General features: G+C 35.1%; 1 protein-coding gene across 5 annotated transcripts in view; it reads right to left on the bottom strand.

Annotated features, from left to right (window-relative positions):
* Positions 1-2,950: 2,950 nt before the first annotated feature.
* Positions 2,951-22,246, bottom strand: part of LOC551597 (cysteine-rich venom protein) — a 114,028-nt gene continuing 94,732 nt past the window's right edge. For all 5 annotated transcript variants that reach the window (XM_016911319.2, XM_016911321.2, XM_016911322.2 and 2 more), the window contains 3 exons: positions 16,187-16,332; positions 13,131-13,337; positions 2,951-7,621 (listed from right to left, as the gene is read on the bottom strand). In XM_016911319.2, the coding sequence (XP_016766808.1) occupies positions 7,366-7,621; positions 13,131-13,337; positions 16,187-16,332 (609 nt within the window). In that variant the 3' untranslated portion in view covers positions 2,951-7,365. The remainder of the gene's footprint in view (positions 7,622-13,130; positions 13,338-16,186; positions 16,333-22,246) is intronic.

Here is a 22,246-nt window from a genome sequence, read left to right as displayed (position 1 = left end):
GTCACTTATAGATAGGATTTTATATTTGATACGGAATTTTAAAGATAGCTTAAAGTATATTGTGTTCGAAAGGATTTCCAATCTTATCGAAATTTAAGTTTATTTATTTTATTATTTATTTATTTTTTTTTGGTTTGAAATAATGCGTCACCTATAGATAGGATTTTAAATTTGATACAGAATTTTAAATAGCTTAAAGTACTTTGTGTTTGAAAGAATTTCCAATTTGAGTTTACCTGTTTCTTTCTTTATCTTAAATTAAATAGATAGTTCACGCCTACAACAAAAGAATCGTAATGGATTGTCAAGTGACGAATGCTCTTTCTTCACTGAAGAATCATATATGTCGTATGTGTATGCGCAGAAGCTGGTTCTTGTGACTGTTAATGAATGTTATTTCTTAAAGATGAACAGTTACGTGTCCATAAGAAAGCAGGATCTCTCACAGACGTCACAGCAAGCACGACTATTCATCACTCTGTGTTCACCCTCTCTTTAGCTTCACTCGATAAAATCCTTTTCTAATTCGATTCGAGAGAATCTCAGTTTCTCTTCGGAACACAATAATAAGCAATAACGTGGCTGATTCGTGACGCCCCAAGTTAGAGGGAAATTCCTCGAACTGGAATGATGTTGGCTGCCATCGAAGCACGTGTCTGGATGGATACATCACCTTTGGGATCGGTCCAACTAGGCTGAAGCGTGTCAAAAATATCACAAGCGTCGACTTCTAAACTCTCGAAAAACGACAATCTTCTCGTCGACAACGTTTGTTTAGGCTCAACAAAGAGATAACAAACGGAAAAGGATCTCTACGAGGAATTTCTGTTTATACAAATCTCGCGAACAATAAAAACTCTTGAATTTGAAGAGTAGATAGAATAGATAATAGTCTTCTGTATTTCAAAGGATATTAAGAAGATTTCCAATAGTATTCGAAATTGAAGTTTCTTTCTGTCTCTTCGAATCAAAAATATGATGGAATTAATAAGAAAGGCGACTACTTCCAATGGACGGTAATTTAGATTTTTTAAAGCATTTGTCTATCGTTTGGAAATTTGCAACGTGTCTTCTCTCGTAACAACTTGCACCTCCTCTTTGTAACGCCGAGTAATTTCGTATTCAGTGGCACGATTCAATATTCCGCAGTTTGTAACTTTGCTTCGTTCGTTTGTAACGTTGTATAACGTTTTCTAACATTCGAATCAAACGTTACTCAACAGGGGGTACCCTTTTCCCCTGCGAAAATTCCTCTCTTTGAAATTTCTAATCCCCGATGTATATATACATATGCACATACAAACTGTAGATAGAGTAAATATTTTCAATATTTTCGATGACTTACCTTACACTACTTGCTCGACCAATGACCTCTTCTGTTTGTTTTATCCTATTTGCCTGAAATTATTCCATTCGATGCACGATTCTAATGAAAAGGATCTATCGAATATACATCTTGCAGAATCTATCGAATTATACATTTATCTCATTCTCGAAAGAATCGAATCCAATATTGAAAATTCGATCGTCTTAATCTCTCTTCTTTTTCGTTGACTTAAATTTTAATTTAATTTCAAGATCACTTGCGAAATAATAATTTTCACATTATAGAGAAAAGAACATTGAATAAAGGAGGGGGAAGGGGATAAAAATTTCTCATTCCATAAAACGATATTCCATTCGAATATCTTTCTATTATTATTATTTTTTTTTTTCGATATCCAAACGATTTATTCCCTTTGAAATCCAGCTCAATCCCTCCCCCTCTCCACCGGAATAAGGAATAAATAGAGGCGAGCGATTAAGCACGTCGCAAAGATAACATCCCGTGTATTAATTCCAGACCGAACCCTCCATAACGCTTAATCTGATTTATTGATAAAGTTGCGGCTTCGCCCGTGCCCCTGTGCCCTCACATATCGCGCTATCGCATCGATCGCCTCCCCTTAACCTTTCCATTCGTACACGTTTCGTCCGATTAATTTTACAGGGCATCCACTGAGCGGATTGTAATTTATTTATATTATCGTTATTCCATTCAATTAACCGAATTCCTTTTCGGTTTCAAAATTTTCAAAGAACATCATCTTCAAAATATGATGAATATATTTTTTCTTTTTTTTTTTTTTTTTACATTAACAACATTTTGTATCGCCGTTAGATTGAATAAAAATCAGTTCAATTACGTTTCTTCTTTTTTTTTTTGTGTGTTTCGAAAGTATGAAAGGAAAAGAGAAGGAGAGAGAAATTAAAAAAAGGGAGAAATTAAATTTGGAATCGGAATTCGACTATTTATTTAAAAAGAAATTTTTCAACCGGGTGAAAATTTCCTCGTTTGAAAAAATAATTAGAGAGTTTGTTTATAGGATATTTATCAAGGCGTGATTAAAGTTTAAAAAATTCTCAAAATACGCTGAAGTTTAACTGATACAACTGCACATCGATCGTGAAAAGAAAATGGAATTATCGTCTATATAATTCTATGCGCTCTATGATGCACCATTTAGATGTGGATCTGGAAACGTAACATCATTCCAACGCCATGTTTTCTTCGAAGAAGTTATCATAAACGAAACTTACCACGTCTGGATACACTGTATATGTATATATACTTTCGATACAGCGGAGGAAAAATAATGGAGCAACAATTTTCAATCAAGTAAGAGAAATTAATCCAGATTGTTGAAAAATTATTTGTTCAAAAAGAGTATGTATATCTTAAAAATTCTACGTTCTACAACTTATACACACGTTTAGAAAGATTGTTGAAGGGGAACAAGCACAATAGTTAGTACACAAAAAAGTATCGACGAAGCTCTCACTTATCGATTAAATTACAAATCTATCGCTCTCGTCATTCTCCATCGCTCCTCCTCGTTCCAAATTAGATAGAAATGAAAAACTTCGCTCGCACACATTGTGTTAAAATACAATAAAAAATATTTACCAATTAATTATTTACAGGATCTTTATTTCGGTAAGTGAACCAATTTATGACAGGTTACAACGTTTTTTTTTTTCGACGGTCGATTTTCGGAAGAAGAGCCGAAACGTTATCTCACATCGTAACGCTCGATCACTTAATCGCCGATCCGATTAATCTGCATTATCGACCGCGTTCACGTCTCATATTTTTCATCTTTTCTCTGGTATTTAAAAAAATTTTTTTTTTTTTTTTTGCTTACTAGGCACGCGTCTCTCCCCATAAATCTCTCATCGCTTCCCTCTTTCCATTCGTAGCTCTTTCTCCTCTCCTCATTTGCTCTTCTCTCTTCTCTCTTCTGTATAATTGTTTTCGATGAGAATTGAGACGCGATGAAAAATATAATTCCTTTCAAAGGTGAAAACACAGGCAGGTGGCAAACGAATTCTACGTTGGGGAAGATACATTCGAGGGGATCGATCGAGGATGAAACGAGCGCGCTTGTGATCGTGCCAAGTGTCGGGTTAAATGGGAAATTTTAAAAAATAGATAGAAATTTGGGAAATAAAAATTTGAATATAATTTTAAAAAATAATTATTCGCAAAGTGTCGTGAAAAATATTCTCATACTCACTTTTTTCTTTTTCGAAACGAAAATTAGATTACACTTGCACGATCACAAGCAGTAAATTAATCCATCTATCCGAGAAAAAGGAAATCCTCGTTTTCACGTATCAGCGTTACAAATATAACGGTGGAAAAATTTATTATATTTCTCTCGTTCGAGTACTCGTGAATGCAGCGATGGATATAAGTAAAGAAGAAGAATTTCTTTCCATTTTTTTTCCTTTTTTTTTTTTTATATAAAAAGTTGTGTTGCGATGCGTTAAACGATGATTTTTAACAATAGCGCGATGGATAAAATTTTTCTCGCCACGATTCGGAATTAAAATTATTCCTATTAATCTAATAATCGTCCGAACGGAGATATGTAGAGATCGAAAAATTTATTTACAATTTTTATAAAGCGATTAATTCGTTTGTTCTCCCTCGTCCTTTTTCTTTTTTAAAACGGTTGCATTCATAAGTTCTCGAAGATTTAAACGGTTGCATTCATAAGTTCTCGAAGATTTAAACAAAATCACGAGATTAAACTGTAAACGCAATTTCATGTGTTCATACATTGACTATCGTATAACCTTACATCGCTAAACACGTTAAGAGATAGGGGTTCCGGTTACGTTTATACATATTTTTTTCTTTTTTTTTTTTTTTTTTAGTCCCAGTTTAGGCGACGTGCGAGCTCGTCGATAAAATTAATTAACTTGTACGATGAATTAAAATATAAAATATACGTAATTATTAGAACGAATCGAAATTGTATAAAATTTTAAAAATTCTTTTCGAGTTTTATACAACGATGAGATGTCGATTATTAAAAATGATACTAAAATAGAAAAAGTGATAATGAAATATCGATCTATATCCTATATCGAGGATCGTGGTGTTTATTAAAATTTATTAACTTACCAATTAATATTTAAGAATAATTTTCTTCTTAAAATTATTTCCTGATCACAATATCGGATCAACTTTTAATTAAAATTGCAGCGTTTAATTACATTTTCCATCAACACGTACTGCTTAAATTAAATATTACAATCATTAATCGAATCTTAAACAAGTTTTCGTTAATTCATATTTTCCAAAAGTCCATCCAAGTCAATAATAAAGCAATGATTGTTTATCGACAGCTCGCCAGAACGTCCAGAGTCAAACGACAGAATCTAATAGAGCACCGAGAAACACCCAACCAACCTTTCTTCACCTACGAATTTTAATTTTAATTATTCATTTATTTATCTCTATTTATCTCTTATCTATTACGTATTTACACACCGCATGCACGTCTATACATAGACACACTCTTACTCGTTTACAAATATCAAAAGGATTCTCGCCGTGATTCTCTCCGTTTACTTCGCGGCTTTTATCCCTCCGTCCTCCATTACTCCTCGGCCATTCCCAACCCCATCGTGGCTCGCCTTCAGGGGATTGTTCCCGATTGTTCGATCGACGGGAAAGGCGAGCCAAGAGGGCTCGAAGAAAATAGAGTAAATTTCCGGACGGGACGGCGAGAGTTGTCGAACGAGTGAATCCGTGGACCAAACGGGGGAACTGTTCCTCGATCGTTCATTCTTAATGAAAACGAAGAATTAGAAACATAATTTTTCTTTTTGGATACGTTACGATGATAAAATTCGATTTAATAAAATAACGATAGAGGGATGGAGTTTTCCTCTGAAGAGAAATAATTTATTTAATTCGTATTTTATATTTTATCCTTTAATTTTGTATCCAGATTCTCTGCAATTCTTCGATCATATTTTTTTTTCCTCGTATTAGAACAGGAAAGAAATAAATTTGACGAATAGAATATCATCGCAAGATAATAATAATATTCAGTCAAAGGTCGTTGCTACGAAGGGGTGAAGTTTTCCTCCAAAGAAAAATAATTGCAACGTTTTATAATTTTATATTTTATCGTTCAATATTTATTATATTTTATCGTTCGTTTGTGGTCGAACATTGTGTCCAGATTCTGTGCAATTCTTCGATCATATTTTTCTTTTTTCTCCTTGTATTAGAACAGAAAAGAAATTGGAATAAATTTGACGAATAGAATATCATCGCAAGATAATAATAATATTCAGTCAAAGATCGTTGCTACGAAGGAGTGAAGTTTTCCTCCAAAGAAAAATAATTGCAACCTTTTATAATTTTATATTTTATCGTTCAATATTTATTATATTTTATCTTCGTTTGTGGTCGAACATTATGTCCAGATTCTGTGCAATTCTTCGATCATATTTTTTTTTCTCTTCGTATTAGAACAGGAAAGAAATAAATTTGACGAATAGAATATCATCGCGAGATAATAATAATATTCAGTCAAAGATCGTTGCTACGAAGGGATGAAGTTTTCCTCCAAAGAAAAATAATCGCAGCGTTTTATAATTTTATCGTTCAATATTGCGGTCGAATATTGCGTCCAATTCTTCTCTTTATTCGCGAGGAGAAAATTCAGATTCTTCGTTCCTTTTTAATTTAATTTAAAAATTAAAATCGCGAGTTTATCGAAGAATCTTTGAACACGTAAAACGAAGGAACGCTCGATAAAATATATTAAAAGCGAGGAGGAGGGAGTTCTGAAAAGTCAAACTCTTCTCGAGAGGCGAGAACAAGCTGATCCAGCTCAATTTACTTTCTCGTCTGCTTCGCGATTGTGCCCCGCTTTATCTCCTCCCTCTCTCCTTCCTCACTTTCTCCCTCGAAATATCCTATCTAATGATATTTACCCCGCGACTAAAAGGGATGTGCCGAAAGTGATTTGCAACGCGTGGAGGAAAACTTCCTAAGAGGACACGTTTAAAAAAAATATTTCTTCGCGCGAATTTTTTTACGTTCCTCTAACAATTAATTGTACACGAAATTGTTTGAGAAACCTTTCGATCTTTCGATTCGAATCGAGTCGATTACTCGTCCAATTTTTTAAATTTATCGACCGACATCTAATAAACGATTCAGTATGAACAAAGTGTAAAACGAATCGCGAGGAAAATTTCCCACGTTTAAAAAAAATATTTCTTCGCGCGAATATTTTTTTCGTTCCTCTAAGAATTAATTGTACACGAAATTGTTTAAGAATCTCCGATCTTTCGATTCGAATCGAGTCGATTACTCGGTTTTTTAAATTTATCGACCATTTGAACTTTCATCAACATTATCGACGTCTAATAAACGATTCAGTATGAGCAAAGTGTAAAACGAACCGCGAGGAAAATTTCCCACGTTTAAAAAAAATATTTCCTCGCGCGAATTTTTTTACTTTTCCTCTAAGAATTAATTGTACACGAAATTGTTTGAGAAGCTTTTCGATCTTTCGATTCGAATCGAGTCGATTACTCGTCCGATTTTTTAAATTAAATTTATCGATCATTTAAACTTTCATCAACATTATCGACGTCTAATAAACGATTCAATATGAGCAAAGTGTAAAACGAACCGCGAGGAAAATTTCCCACATTTAAAAAAAATATTTCTTCGAATATTTTTTTCGTTCCTCTAAGAATTAATTGTACACGAAAAGTTTGAACCTTTCGATCTTTCGATCCGAATCGAGTCGATTACTCAGTTTTTTAAATTTATCGACCATTTAAACTTTCATCAACATTATCGATGCCTAATAAACAATATAAGCAAAGTGTAAAACGAACCGCGAGGAAAATTTCCCACATCGTTCCACGCGGCCAGCGACCAGTCGAAGGCCTCGAAAACGCGCCGCCTCCAAAATCCTGGAATTATCTCGGCTCAGATGCCTCGATCGTGTCGGCGTTACGTGCCGAAAGGGGGAGGGGAAATGGGCGAAGGAGGATCGTTCACTACCCGTGGTGATAGTAGATCTTTCCCTCGCAATTGCACGTGGCACCGCAGAACTTCCGCCGCTCGCGGCCCTCGCTAGTGTTCGTCTCGCAGACCCAGGAGCGGAACATCCTCGCCAGCTCGACGCAGTTCGACCAGAGATCGACGTGGTGGCACGCGTTCGTGCAAAGCTTGTTCCTCGAACAGTGCTCGTTGCACATGGTGCACGGTTTGCCGGCGACGTACGGGTGGCCCAGCCGACCTTTGTAATTCCCGCTGCAAACGAGAAAGTTTTTTTCCCTTCATTAGCGATTCGTTCGTGTAATTTTTATGGTAATGAAAGGGGGAGGAAGATTATTGGAATATTGGAAGATATATCGAATGACGGTGTTGTTTTCCAGAGTAAAAATGATATTAATTTTTCCGTAATTGGATGGAGAGGATTCTTGGTTTCGAGTTTGGAATATTGGAAGATATATCGAATGACGGTGTTGTTTTTCAGCGTAAAAATGATCTTAATTTTTGCGTAATTGGATGGCGATCCGCCAAGGAGAGGATTCTTGGTTTCGAGTTTGGAATATTGGAAGATATATCGAATGATAATATTGTTTTCCAATATAAAGAAATCTTAATTTTTCTTAATAATTGGATGGTGATTCGATGGAGAGGATTCTTGGTTTCGAGTTTGGAATATTGGAAAATATATCGAATGACGGTATTATTTTTCATCGTAGAAAAAAGGAATCTTAATTTAAATGGTGGAGAAGATTCTTGAATCGAGGTGTGATTGGCGTTGTAATAGAGGATTTTTGGTTAATTAGGTCCTTGATTCCTGAATTCTTGGATTTCAAGGTTTCAAGCTTGGAATTTTGGAAAATATATCGAATGACTGTATTGTTTTCTAATTGAATCTGGTGGAGAAAATTCTTGGATTCGAAGGTAATATTGCTTTCTAATCTAAAAAAATTGTTCCTGTAATAAAGAATTTAATTAAATAATCTTAAATTTAGAACTAGATACATTAAATCTCCCTATTCTCATTCGTGCCTCAAGTTTTGCGACGATTAAATTTTTCCTCTACATATAATAATCCTTGAAACAATTGCTATTTACAAACTAATCATAATTACCTTATCAAAAGAAAAAAAAATGCTTAATTTTACAAAACTACTCCTATCAGAAAAAAAAAAAGAACAATCCTCTAACTCGCAATCGAAACAAGTTCTCTCCATTTCGAAGGACAAAACAAAAGATTCTCCAGGCTCGTTTCATTTCTCCTCATCAATTTCTCCCCCTTCTCCCTTCTCTCCGTGGCAAATGCTCCCCTAATAACTCCACGTTTACCCGCTCTCGAATCGCTCTCCCTCCTCTCCCTCCTCCGAGCAATCTTTGCCTCGACTTTACTTTCAGACAATTAAGCCGTGACGTTTCAAGACGTTTCACGATTGCAGCTCCACTTCCCCCCTCCTCCTTTTCTTCTTCTTCTTCTTCTTCGTTTTCGTCTTCGTCTTCGAGTTCCGAAAAACGACAAACAGGTCGAGGAACGAGGTTGGGGCCAATCCTCTCCGATTAATTTACATTTAAAGTATTTTTCGTGGCCGCCGTTTTGAATTCAAACGACCCGCCGTGAAATTAATTACGAGGCCGCCGGATGCCGGGGGAGGGGAGGAGGAAGGGAAAAATACTACCAGTCCCTTGACAGTTTTTATTTATCATCGAATGGATGGCGCACGCAAATGGTGGCCAGGGGAAAATTAGGGGAATTCAAAAATTGTAATTATTATTATTATTATTAGTATTTTTTTTATATTATTATTTATATATATATATATTACTTTTTATATTACTATTTATATATATTTTATATTACTATTTTATATTATATATTATAGTATTTTATATTATAGTATTTATTATTAGTAGTAGTATTCTTTCGAAAGAAGAAAATCGAAATTTAAAACTGGGATGGAAAAATTACTATGGTTGGAATAAATTATCCCGACAGGTGAAGTGAAAATAAATCGTCGATTGGATAAGTGGAATGAAATGATCGTGGTTACAACAAGTAGTACGACTCGGTCGAATGAATGGAATTATAGCTGAATACGTTGTAGAGTAAGAGGAAAGAGGGAGGGTGAGAGGGGGTTATGTTTAACAAATTAATATAGCAAATTTCAACGTAATAAAATTGAACATTTGTAGCTTTGAAACTTGATATTGGTAAAATGAAGTTTCGTATGTTTTAACCATCGATGAAGGTAAAGAGAAAGAATAGAGAGAAACCTGGATTTTTTTGCTTCCTTAAGACAGCGGTTTTAACAAAAAAATATGTTTTTTTCTTTCGATCTCGTTAACTCGATATTAACTCTGTATAAAAAAGTATACGTGGAATAATTTCGAATTTTTTTTTTTCGTTGCAAAAACGATATATTGGAATTAATCTTCCTGCAACCGTAAACACTTGGTCGAATCGGATCAATCGGGAGGGAGGGGGAAAAACCGAGTCAAATTGCACGCGTTATTCGGGAATTTCGGGCATTTACGAAAAATTGCGAAATCCGCTGTGCCGCTTTGATAATATCCCTATATATATATATTTTATTTAAAAACGTGATAAAACTTTGCTGTTCGTCCCAGTTTTATATCCATTTGTCGAAAATTTGACGTTACGGGTTGTAACAACGCGAAACACGTCAAATATTTCACTGGAATTTAAAATTTTTAACGCGAAGGGACGATACACCCTTTAAAAATTCCCAATTTCCTCCCCTCCCGCCCCGAGTTTAATTTTAATATTTTTTTTTGCCAATAAAAGAGGTAAAAACGAACGATGCTGATTTTCTCGCGAATAAGAAAAAAACAATAGGTTTGTGCAAAGAGTGGCCAAAAAGTGGTGGTGCAAGCAAGGATAGAGGAAGTAGAAGTGGGTCAAACGTCAGACGACGTCGTCTCTCGAGGAGACGTGCCTCTCTTCTCGGCAAAAAGCAACACTGGATGCGCCACCTATTAGGAGCACTTTGTAATTCACCTTCCCTCCCTCCCTTTCTCCTTTTTTTCTCGAACAACGCAATTCAACCGTGTACATTAGAATTCCTCTCTCGCGTGTCACCTCGAGTTTTCGATAATGGGCAAGCGCTGGGAAGAAAGGAACGTGCAAGAAGAAAATAGAGAAGGAGATGGAAAAAGGTGGAAAGAGAGAATAAATCTATCTAAAAATCTTAAAGATATTCGAATAACCGAACGAGCGTAAAGAAAGACGAAAAAACAAGAAATAAAGAAAACGAGGAAGGAAATACGAACAACGAGGAAAATAAATTTGAGAATAAAGAGAGGCACAGCGTTCTTCAAAATTTCTTTCGATCGCGCTCGATCGAATTAACGACGAGCTGCTGCGATGCATTTAAGTTATAAAAACGCGCCAGAGATGAATAGTCGTGGAGAGGTGTACCCTTTTGGAATTGGGGATTGTTCGTCACAAGTTTCCAATACAATAACTCGACCGATGGAACACGAAAGTCGCGAGACGAATCGCGATGAATCGACGTGAATTTCCCCGAATAATCGTTCACGTTTATAAGATCGCGGGAAGAAACATATTTCTCTCGATGAATTCTTTTGAAAGGAATTCTTCCCATCGGTAATCTCGCTTACCAGGGAAAAATTCTTCGCGCGATTAATACGATTTCTTCTTCCACGCGTCGTTTCGCTTCCGCTTCCTTCTCCTCTCGTCTTCGATCTTTCTTGCTCCTCCTCGATTACGATAAGGTGGAAAGAGTTATTATAGGGTCGGATCGGAGAAATTGGTTAGACAAATCGGGAATATTTGGGAAAATAACGAATAGAGCAGCCGCGAGATGGCGCGGATGGTGATGAACTAGGATCGGCTTTAGTTTCATATTAATTGCATTGTTATTTAATCCTTTCGTCGAATTTCGAGTTAATTTAAAACGATTTCACGTACGAATTAACGTATAATTTAATATTTTATGTATCTTTACGTGTAAAGGAAGAAATTTGTCGAATATTAAAATCTACATTGTCGTTTCGCGATAAAATGTCGATGTTTTTCTTATTTTATCGAGAGCAAACCTTTCAATCCCAGTAACGTGCTCTCACATTCACCGTCTATTATTCTTATTTTTCATTCATTCTATACATTCTTCTTATATTACATCTCTATTTTCCTTCTCTCTATCGTTTCCTTCTTTATCAATTTCTTAATGATAGAATAGAAATAATTTCGAATATTCAATAATATATAATTTTATTTCACCATATTCCATGCTTATTACAAAACTTTGAAAATAATATTTCTAAATCAAAATCTCCAAAAAACAAACGTAGTTCGATATCACGATATCCAATTTAAGATAAAAAATCTCTAATCAGTGCATCATTCCTTTATAATTAAAGTATTACATAGCTTAAAGAATTTATGTTATCCAATCATATAATGTTACTTAAAGAAAAATCAGGCTCAAATAAGTATCTTCGCTTTTCGAGATCAATGACAGAGAACCACCTCTCGAGTTATTGAACCGAGTAGTGACAGTCAACCACTATTCGAGCAAAGAGTTAACTTTCCCATTCAATCGTAGACAACCGCGTGTACGATAATTGGCGGAGGACGCGGAGGCAGAGCAAAGCAGGGAAGAAAAGGAAGGGGTGGAATTTAAAATTACGCGCGTCGAGGGTCGTCGTAAATTCGTTTCCCCGGCCGCAATTTTCCGGATTATGCCCGTGGCCGCGGCAAACTTTTCGATTACAATGAGCCTCTCCCTTCCCTTCCTTGTAAATTCCCTGCTTCCAGGAAGCAGCTGCGTCCACCTGCCACGCGATAATTTCCCCGATGCCAACTCGCTAAAGCGTAGATTACGCTTTCCTCGCACGGCGTGGATGGAAATTCCATCGATACTCCTCATTTCATTGCTCGTCCGCTCTCTTATACATCGATTGGAAAATTTAATCTTCAAGGAGAATCCGAGAGTGTTGCAGATTTTAATTTTAATTTTGACGCGGTTAGATTCAAGTAAGCGATTAAAAAAGAAAATTTTGAAGGCTTGCAAGTCTTTGTGAATCTGAGAGAATGAAGAGGATATTTATTAATCTTTTTATTAAATTTTTACAGCAATGAAGAAGAGACTCTTGTACAAATTATATATCGGTTATATTAAAACTATTGGAAAATTTCGTTGTAAACGGAATTGGATAGTAATATTTGGTAATTTTGAAAAATGGTTCGTTGCTCTTTTCCACTTTGAAAGGAGGATAATAGGGGGAAGAGTTTATGGAGATATTTTTCGAAACGAGCTCTATCCTGCTTGATCCTCGATGGCGAACGTAAACGAGGAAAAGGAATCTGGACGCGGCTTTTCGAAATGGAGAGTCAAGGGAGGGAACGAGATCGTGGGTGGATTTTGTATCCCTTTCATAGTTCGCTTTATGCATTTCTTCCTCTTTGTCCCTTTGTTCCTGCCTCTCCCGTAATCACTTAGTCTAAGAAACGAGGTCGAATAACATTACACTTCGATTTTCTTCAAAACGATACATTTTCAAACGAAAATTCAATTTTTTTAATATAACACGCGAAAAAGTCAAAACTAATTTACTTGTCATTATTATTGCAAGATGATAAAAGAAAATAAAACTTGTCCATGGAAAAAGTTATACATTCATTTTAATGTCTTTGTCAAAATTTATACCAGTTTTGGAAAGGATTGGGCTAAAGAATTAAGAATTGGAAAGAGAAAGGTTAGATGGTATAATCTCGAGAGCGTCCACTCACCTCGGGGCATAGTTGCAGACGTACATGAAGAAATCCTTCCCAAGTGGTCCTCTGCCACCGGTGCAGTGGCTCACGCCGCAGCCCACGAGATGCGTGGTCGCCCACGCGATTTGGGTGTAATGCCCGATTTCGTGTAGATCGTTCGCCTCGTCGTCTCCGTATTTGTAGTCTTTGTACTCCATGTACCACATTCTGATCGGGAAATTCCTGGAAAAGAGAAAGAGAGAATACGTCAATGCAATCGATCCGTTTAAAAAATGTCGAAACTGACCGATTATTAAATATTGCACGAATTCGTTGATAATATTGATCGTTGTGTGAATGAGCGATTTAACTGTAACGATTGTAATTATATTTCGATTGTAACTATATTTCGATTGTAATTATATTTATATAACTATATGCAAATTATCGTATCGTTGCTGAATTCTATCTATGTTCTATGTTTTGCATTTTAATTGATCTGTTTTGGTTTTTCCTCCAATCCTTACTTTTCGTGAAAATGTGAATTAAAATTAGGGGATTAGAGAGAGCAATGGTCGCATTGGAAACTGCATCGAAGAATTTCCCAAATTATTTTTTCCGATTTTTTGGGGCTTATATGGAGATTTAATTTTTAGATTATTTTATAACAATTTAAATCTGAATAGATGTTTTATGAGATGCCGTATCCATTACAAAATTTAAATGCTTCTTAATAAATTTATAAATACAAAATATTTCTCAATTATTGAAACATGATCGATTAGTTCCAATATATATATATATATATATATATATATACGTATTTTCAATCACTGTGAATAAGTTTAAAAAGAGGATTTAACGTATAAGAGTTTTAACGTATTATAATTGAAACAATTACTTTTTTATTCGAGCCACTGTTTAAATTGGAAAAAATCTGAAAAGGAAGCGTACTCGAATTGTTAAAAATATAAACCGTATCTAAGTTACACATCTGTTCTTAACACGATCGAGTATGTGAACAACGAATTCTTTCATCGTACATCGACAATAATCGAGAGAATTATTTACGTTGGAATTCTCTTCTCCTTAGAGAGAAAGAGAAAAAGAAGAAGAAGAGAATCGAGTCAATTATAAAATATACGTATAGAGACGAGCGAGTCGATTGGAATTCGAAAAGAAAATATGGAAATAGCATCGGTTCGATTCGGTTCGGTTCGGTTCGATTCGGTGTCGTCAACAGGTGGCTCTCTAAGGAGAGCGACGAATACGAGAACGAGTTATCGTTAGGCGGAAAAATAGAGCAACGGGTCGAGGGAACTTTGGGATCGAGCTCGAACTTTTCTGTCTGAACAATAACATCCTTTTCCACTATTGCCGGTGTTCCGTTTATTTATATAAATTTATTCGTACGGGGACGATGAATAATGTATCGTATCAGGAATCTTTCTCCTCGAGAAATACTTTTTCTCATTTTTAAAGTTTGAAAATTTGAAAAATTTTGTTTCGTCGTTCAGCAGAAAGAATTTCCGCTGAGCATCCTCCGAGTATTTTTAACCGTTCGAAATTCGAAGCGATCGTAGACGAATATTTTAAATAATTGTCTAGCTTGTTATCGTGCTTGGTTAATGATAGTAAATATTGAAATTCACGAAATGGTGATTCCGTTAATATATAATGTACAGGGAATGAGAAAGATAAAGAGTTAAATTTGATCGAATATGGAAATTTAATTAAAATGCAGATAATTAATTAAGCGATTAAAATGCACGAAATATAATTAATGGGTGCACGAGGAGGTCCATCCTTGACGCAAACAGCGTGACGAATTATAAATCTGACTCGATTTTATATTTATCCTATGATTGCTTTTTTCTTTCCTTTTTTATTATTATTATTATTATTGTTAAAATATTTCGTTATTATTTGTCACGTTTTATTACGTTCGAAAGGATATTTGCGTTTTTGATCGTAAATATATTTTTCATAATTTAGATTGAAATATTTGACGTAAAATAAACGGACAGAATAATAATAATCATTGTAATTTTGTACGAAAAACAGATGCTTTAAAGTTCGATAAACAATGACTCGTTCTTATATAATTATCTCTTTATTTCACTTTCTAAATCTAAATTAAATTTCATCAATTCAACATTGGAAATACAATGGGATTTTCGGTAATTTTCAATTACGGGACTAAATCTCCATTGAAAACAATAATAAACAGCGAATTAATTAAAATGATATCGAAGCGGTAAGTTGGTTATGGAAATAAGCAAGTCCATTTCTCATAGTTGCTGGAAATTCCATGCTCTATGCATCAGAATTACGCGGTTACTCGAACACATCATGGAGACAATCATCCCCCCGGCAGCGGGGAATAATCCTTCCTTTCGCGTCACGAATAATTTTGCGCTCTCGCGAGAAAGCTCGAGAAAGAAGATTTCTTCGATCGTGAATTTGAATGATAAAGAGTCGCGTACGTTGTATTAAAATACAAGCTCTCGACTTTGCTCAATTTTAAAAGGCTTGAGAAAGAGCTTAGAGAAGAATCGACGTTTGTATTGTATCTGTGAATTTGCGAAATATAATTCAGAATTTTCGTTCGAATTTCTTTCTAATAGTTTCGAATAAATTTGTTAACGAAATTATGGGAAAGAAAATTAATAGGGAAACATTCGTAAATCGCGTATTACGTGTTCATCCGTTCGAGATTTAATAAGAATGGAGCAGCGAATGTTGGTTAAACATCGTAGCTGGTGTACTTTCTGATGCACTTTGAGTCGTAAATCGCTCGAAACTTCTGAAAGAGCTTCGCGATCTTCGACGTCTTCGAACGAACCTTGGAATAAATTCAAAGGCAACAAAGTGTACCTCTTTTACGGAGTTATCTTAAAATTCTATAAAATAATTCAATACCCGTAATATTCATTTTGATCCACACTCCTTTGTTCCCCTGAGCAAAGGAAGATTAAATTAAACCGATATACAAGCTAACCTAATTTTTTAACGAAATATTTATGGAGAAGAAATTTTCTAATTTTTCTGATTTTTAAGAATCGTGAAACATTGAAATTGCGAGTTCTCACCACAATGTCCTTCTCGTCGTAATGAAGATGTTTTGTCCGCTCTGCCCGAAACCATCCAAATATAGGCCAGTCGCGTTGTCGTGCACCAATCCAAGGCATCGATTGGACCATCTTTGCGCAGCTTTGGCCAAGCCTGGATGCCATTTCTGAAACATCCAATACCAATGTTTTCCTAATAATTTACATACATTAATCGAAAATTTGGGAAAACGAAATTTCATATTCAAATGCAAATCAGAGAACGGAATAGGTGAATGTTGGATCAAGTTCGCGAATTCACGTATCGGGATATGGTAAAAATCCGGAGGAAAAGAGAGAGAGAAATGGAAGGTATTCCGAGGAATGCATGACTAATTTATTAAAACGAATTGTCACGAATTCTTACGAAAAATAATTCTAACGATACTCTCGAGAGCGTAAACGTATATATTTAGAAAGAAACGAAAAACGAGGAGTCGGACAAGAGGAACAAAAGTTGGTCACAGTTAGAAAATTATTCGCCCGTAAAAATGTTTGAATAAAACGTTGGAGAAAGAATTTTTAAGAAATTTCGCAAAAACAATAAAATCTTTTAAAGTGAAAATATACAATCTTGGGGGAAAAAATTTATCGAACCATCCTTCCACGATATTCCCTTCCCCTCGATGAAACGAAAGCGACTGTAACGTCAAGTGCCACTTCGTTTGTTCCAACTCATCCCATTAATTTTCTTCCCCGGTATCGTTTTAACGCGAGAGCGATCCTCATAAAAATTTATAACTCATCGCAGACCTTACATCCGGCTATCGAGCCGGCTCGTACCTCCCCTTTAAGCTCCCTTGTAACAACGTCTCGATGACTTTCTCCCTCCTCCCCGTGAACATTGCGAATTTTCCAGCCTCGTTCTATTCGCCAAGATTAAAACGACACAGAGGTAACGTAAATGCGTCGTCGAGCCTCTATCCTCATAATGAAACACCGTGGTGTTTATTAAAATGTACGGCTAGAGAACCCTAGACGCGTTTATGTCGGTAATATAGGTATTAGGAATGGTGCGAATTTTTAGAGTCGAAGTTTCAAGGTTTTAATTTTAAGTTTAGAGATCGTGTCGTGAATTTTTATATCGATTTTTATTGATTTTCTTTGAATGGATCATCAATTCAACGGTACTAGGGAACCCTAGATATGTTTATACCGAGGTATATGAATTTTTAGAGTCGAAAGTTTCAAGGTTTTAATTTTAAGTTTAGAGATCGTATCATGAATTGTTATATTATATTGATTTTAATTGATTTTCTTTGAATGAATCGATTCAACGGTACTAGGGAACCCTAGATATATTTATATCGAGGTATATGAATTTTTAGAGTCGAAGGTTTCAAGGTTTTAATTTTAAATTTAGAGATCGTGTCATGAATTGTTATATTATATTGATTTTTATTGATTTTGAATGAATCGATTCAACGGTACTAGGGAACCCTAGATATGTTTACACGAGGTATGTGAATTTTTAGAGTCGAAAGTTTCAAGGTTTTAATTTTAAGTTTAGAGATCGTGTCATGAATTGTTATATCGATTTTTATTGATTTTCTTTGAATGAATTATCGATACAGCGATACTAGGGAACCCTAGATATGTTTATACCGAGATATATGAATTTTTAGAGTCGAAAGTTTCAAGGTTTTAATTTTAAGTTTAGAGATCGTATCATGAATTGTTATATCGATTTTTATTGATTTTCTTTGAATGGATCATCGATACAGCGATACTAGGGAACCCTAGATATGTTTATATCGAAGTATATAATTTTTAGAATCAAAGATTTTAAAGTTTTAATTTTAAATTCAGAGATTGTGTCAAAAATTATAGATTTTTGTTGATTTTCGTTGATCATGCGCAATGAAATTGTAGATGAATGTTCATTCAAATGTACAGGGAAGCTTACTAGGGAACCCTAGATATACGTTTATATAGAGATATTACGATGTGAATTTTTGGGAGTTTGGAAATTAAATGTAATTTTTTAAGTTGGAAATAGATTTTTGTTAATTTTCGAATTACGTTGTTTGGAAATTTCTATTCAATACGAATTAAACGGGCTGCTTTGTTTCAAAGTTAGAATCCATTCGTTAAATGCAGAGCTGATTCCATTAACGCATTCTGCTCGTAGATGCTCTATAATTGTTCCAACTACGTGGACGTAAGATAATTGGACTAATTGCATTCGGTAAAGAGTCTGTGAAACTTTGCCGGAAGGAAGTTGGATGATTTTTCATCTGCGTACCGCGTAATCAATTTTGCTCGAAACTCGTGAATCAACTCGCTCGCCCTACAATTTTTCATTATTTTCAAATAACAAAAATTGTAATTCCCCTTTTTTAACTACTCTTTTCCATAAAATCACGCGTATCGTTCGCAATTCAAAATTAAATTATGAAAAAAAAAGGTAACAAACATCACACTTCTCACGATTCCTCCTACCACCTTCCTGATACTTGCATTAATTCCATCTAAATTGAACGAAGTTCTCCAATAGTCTCCCATCCCATATATAATAATCTCCGTTTAATCGATTTCAATCGAAACGCATCAAAACTCGTGGATCGGCTCGATTTTACCCCGTAAAATCGGCGAAACCGTTTTCACGGCCTAACAAGCTACCCAAGTATCTTTGCCGTTTCGCTTTAATCAACGTCCAATTATCCAGCACGGGAAAGTTTTTCTATCGGGTGGATCGAAATGCGTGTTACACCGTTCCCGGGTCAAAAAATTGAATTATATCGCTTTCAACGTTATTACGGGAATTATCGAGAGGCTTTCTCATCCCTCCCTCCCCTCCCCTTCCTCTCAACGTGATTCTATTTCCTTTGTTATTGCCCCCCCTGGATAACCTTCTTTTCGCTCGTCGAAAACTTTTTTACTCGATGAAAATCTCGCGGAAATCGCCAACTTCCTTCTTCTCGTTGATTCTCTTTACGAGATCTCGAGATTATTTGTAAAGAAGAGAATGGAAGAAGAAGAAGAAGAAGAAGCAAAAATTATTCTTTACCCTTCGCGTAATTTAAAATCCCTAAATTCGTAAATTGATTCTTTTCATTTTGTCTCGAAGAGTTCGTTTTTTAACGTTGTAAATTTGAAAAAATTCTGAAGATGAATGAAAAGAGAATTCGGAATAAAGTCAACGATTGTTTTCTCTTTCTTACTTTCTTCCGACGATTCGAAATATTCTCGTGAATGGGATATTTCTATTTTTCGTGAAATAGACGAAGAAGAAATTTTTCATTTTGTCTCTCTTTCTTTATTTCTTTCGCTTTCTTTCGATTTAAGCGTAACAATGAACGCGCGTGAAAAATTTCCGAATGGAATAGTAAAATTGCAAATTTTGTTAAACTCTTCGTACAAGTTCAGGATTATCATATTTTCATTTCGGCCGACGATTTACGTTCCCCGAAAATAGCGTAGTACGAATGAAATATGAAAGCTTGTAAATTGCGTTACATTCGAAGAGTTAGCGAAGTCTGGAGGAAAGATCCGAGACCGAGAAGTTGGAGAAGTTGTAGAATACAGGGAAATTATGTAGATTTTCGAGAGTTATGGAGTGTTTAACGCGTTTTATATCACGCCACTGCTTTGCATTAAACTTTCAATAAACGAAGAAAAATATTGTTTGCCGCCCCTTTAAAGTGAAGTCAGTCAGCGGATGAGAACGTGGGGGAAGATGGGGGGATCAAAAATTACATTAAAAATTACACGCCACTATTTTTCTTTAATTAAATCTAACTTTAAATTACACTGTCCAAACGTTTATCTTTTCTCTCGGCCATAGAAGAAAGCTTGGAAGTTTTGAAGTTTAAAACTTGCACGATCTCTCTCTCTCTCTTTCTCTCTAGTAGAATTCAAATTACGATTATTAATTAAATTAAATTTATGGAATATTTATATTGCCAACGTATAAATGAAATATATTTCAAGATAAGGGAAATCCAACGATTCTTCTTCAAACTTCAAAAATTTTAAATTGTTATATATATATAATAGTTTCGTTCCTGAAACGAAAACAGTTACAATTAGGTCAAGGGGCAGGTTCTGGGCTAGCAAGAAAGAGCTATTATTGTATATTGTATCGCGAGGCTGGAAAACATCTTCCACAAAAATCTTCTCTGGTAAGAAAATTACGTAAGAGAAATTGTTTTCCCTATCTCTCTCTTTCTCTTAGTACACACAGACTACTATTGCTTTAAAGGAGATGGTTTTTCGTGACTCTGAATGACATAACTTAGCTCCTGCCGATCCATAATCAATTACGTAACGACATCGAAACATAATCTACCACCTCGAACTCAAACACGATCAACTATTCACGCTAAACTCAAGACTAGTCGTCCGCAACTTGGAGACGAATTAGTCTGTGTAGCGAATCGCAGCTAGACAACTAGATGGAGCCAAATGGAGCCGAATGGTTTCAGTCGGCGAATTTTGAAGTCGGTGAATCACCTTTTTAAATGCAATATTAGGAATTGGATTTTATTGTTTGAGCACATCATATATTCACAGTTGGATTAGATGTTGATACACGAGCATATTTTACTTCAGCAACAATAATTATTGCTGTTCCTACAGGAATTAAAGTTTTCAGATGATTAGCAACATACCATGGTGCAAAATTAAAATTAAATATTTCAGTTTTATGATCATTAGGTTTCATTATATTATTTACTATTGGTGGATTAACAGGAATTATATTATCAAATTCTTCAATTGACATTATTCTTCATGATACATATTATGTTGTTGAACACTTCCATTATGTTCTTTCTATAGGAGCAGTATTTGCTATTATCTCAAGATTTATTCACTGATATCCTTTAATTACTATTAAATATTAAATGATTAAAAATTCAATTTATCATAATATTTATTGGAGTAAATCCAACTTTTTTCCCTCAACACTTTTTAGGTTTAATATCAATGCCACGACGTTACTATTGTTGAAATTCAATTTCATCTATAGGATCAATAATTTCATTAAATAGAATAATTTTTTTAATTTTTATTACTTTAGAAAGGTAAACAAACTATCGATCATCCCGAATTGAACCTTTCTTCTCGATCGAGAATAGAAATCGAAATCGAAATTGAAATTTAAAATCGAGATCCTATCTTCGACCTCGACCTCGATTATTAATCGAGCACGATTATGATAATTCGATCGAATTATCATTTGAAATTATTTTTATAACCTAAGCGGTTAATTTCAGGATCGTCCTTAATCGAAGTTTTCCAATATATCTGGATGATTAAAATTCGAAATTTTCCCCTCGGATTAATTGAACGGAATCAAAAATTGGGTTGGAGTCGAACAACCGATTATGATTCGACAATAACGAAATGCGGCGCCACTTTAACCAGAGGGGATTCATCATCGTTAATGCCCGTGAATAATCAGGATCAATGGTGGCATGACTTATGAGATTATTTATTATGCATTAGCCCGTAATGGCGGGTGGAAATATCCGTGAAACAGCGACGTCCACCATTTTCGGTTTTACCGGCGCGTGCAATCAACTTAAAATTCATCATTGGACGGCAGCTATAAACCTTCCCGTTGTTGTTGTTTAACAACAGGGGAGAGGGAGAGGGAGAGGAAGCGTGTTTAATGGCAAACGCGAAAGTAATTGTTTCGGATGTTGAATGAACAAAACGGTATGCGACGTGATTGATCTCCCGTGACCAAACAGTGTACTCTGCTTCCCTCTCTCCCTCCCTCCTTCTCTCCCTGCCTTCTAGATTCGATGGATAATTCATGCCTCGGTAAAATTGCGCGAATAAAAAGGGGGATACTTGTTGTTCGATGATCGAATACACTTTGAACGTGTGAATGATTTAAAATTGACGAATTACGAATGGAATGATTTTTTTCTGTCTCCTTGTTTTGTCTTTTAGATTCGATGGATAATTTATTTGTCGAATAAAAGAGGGTACTTGTTTAATGATCGAATTCACTTTAAATGTATGATTTAAAATTGGTGATGAATTACGAATGGAATCATTTTTTTCTGTCTCCTTGTTTTGCCTTTTAGA

This window comes from Apis mellifera, linkage group LG3 (genome assembly GCF_003254395.2).
Source record: "Apis mellifera strain DH4 linkage group LG3, Amel_HAv3.1, whole genome shotgun sequence".
Classification (NCBI taxonomy): domain Eukaryota; kingdom Metazoa; phylum Arthropoda; class Insecta; order Hymenoptera; family Apidae; genus Apis; species Apis mellifera.
Note: the sequence above shows the minus strand (reverse complement) of the source record. Positions and strands in the feature narration are given on the sequence as shown.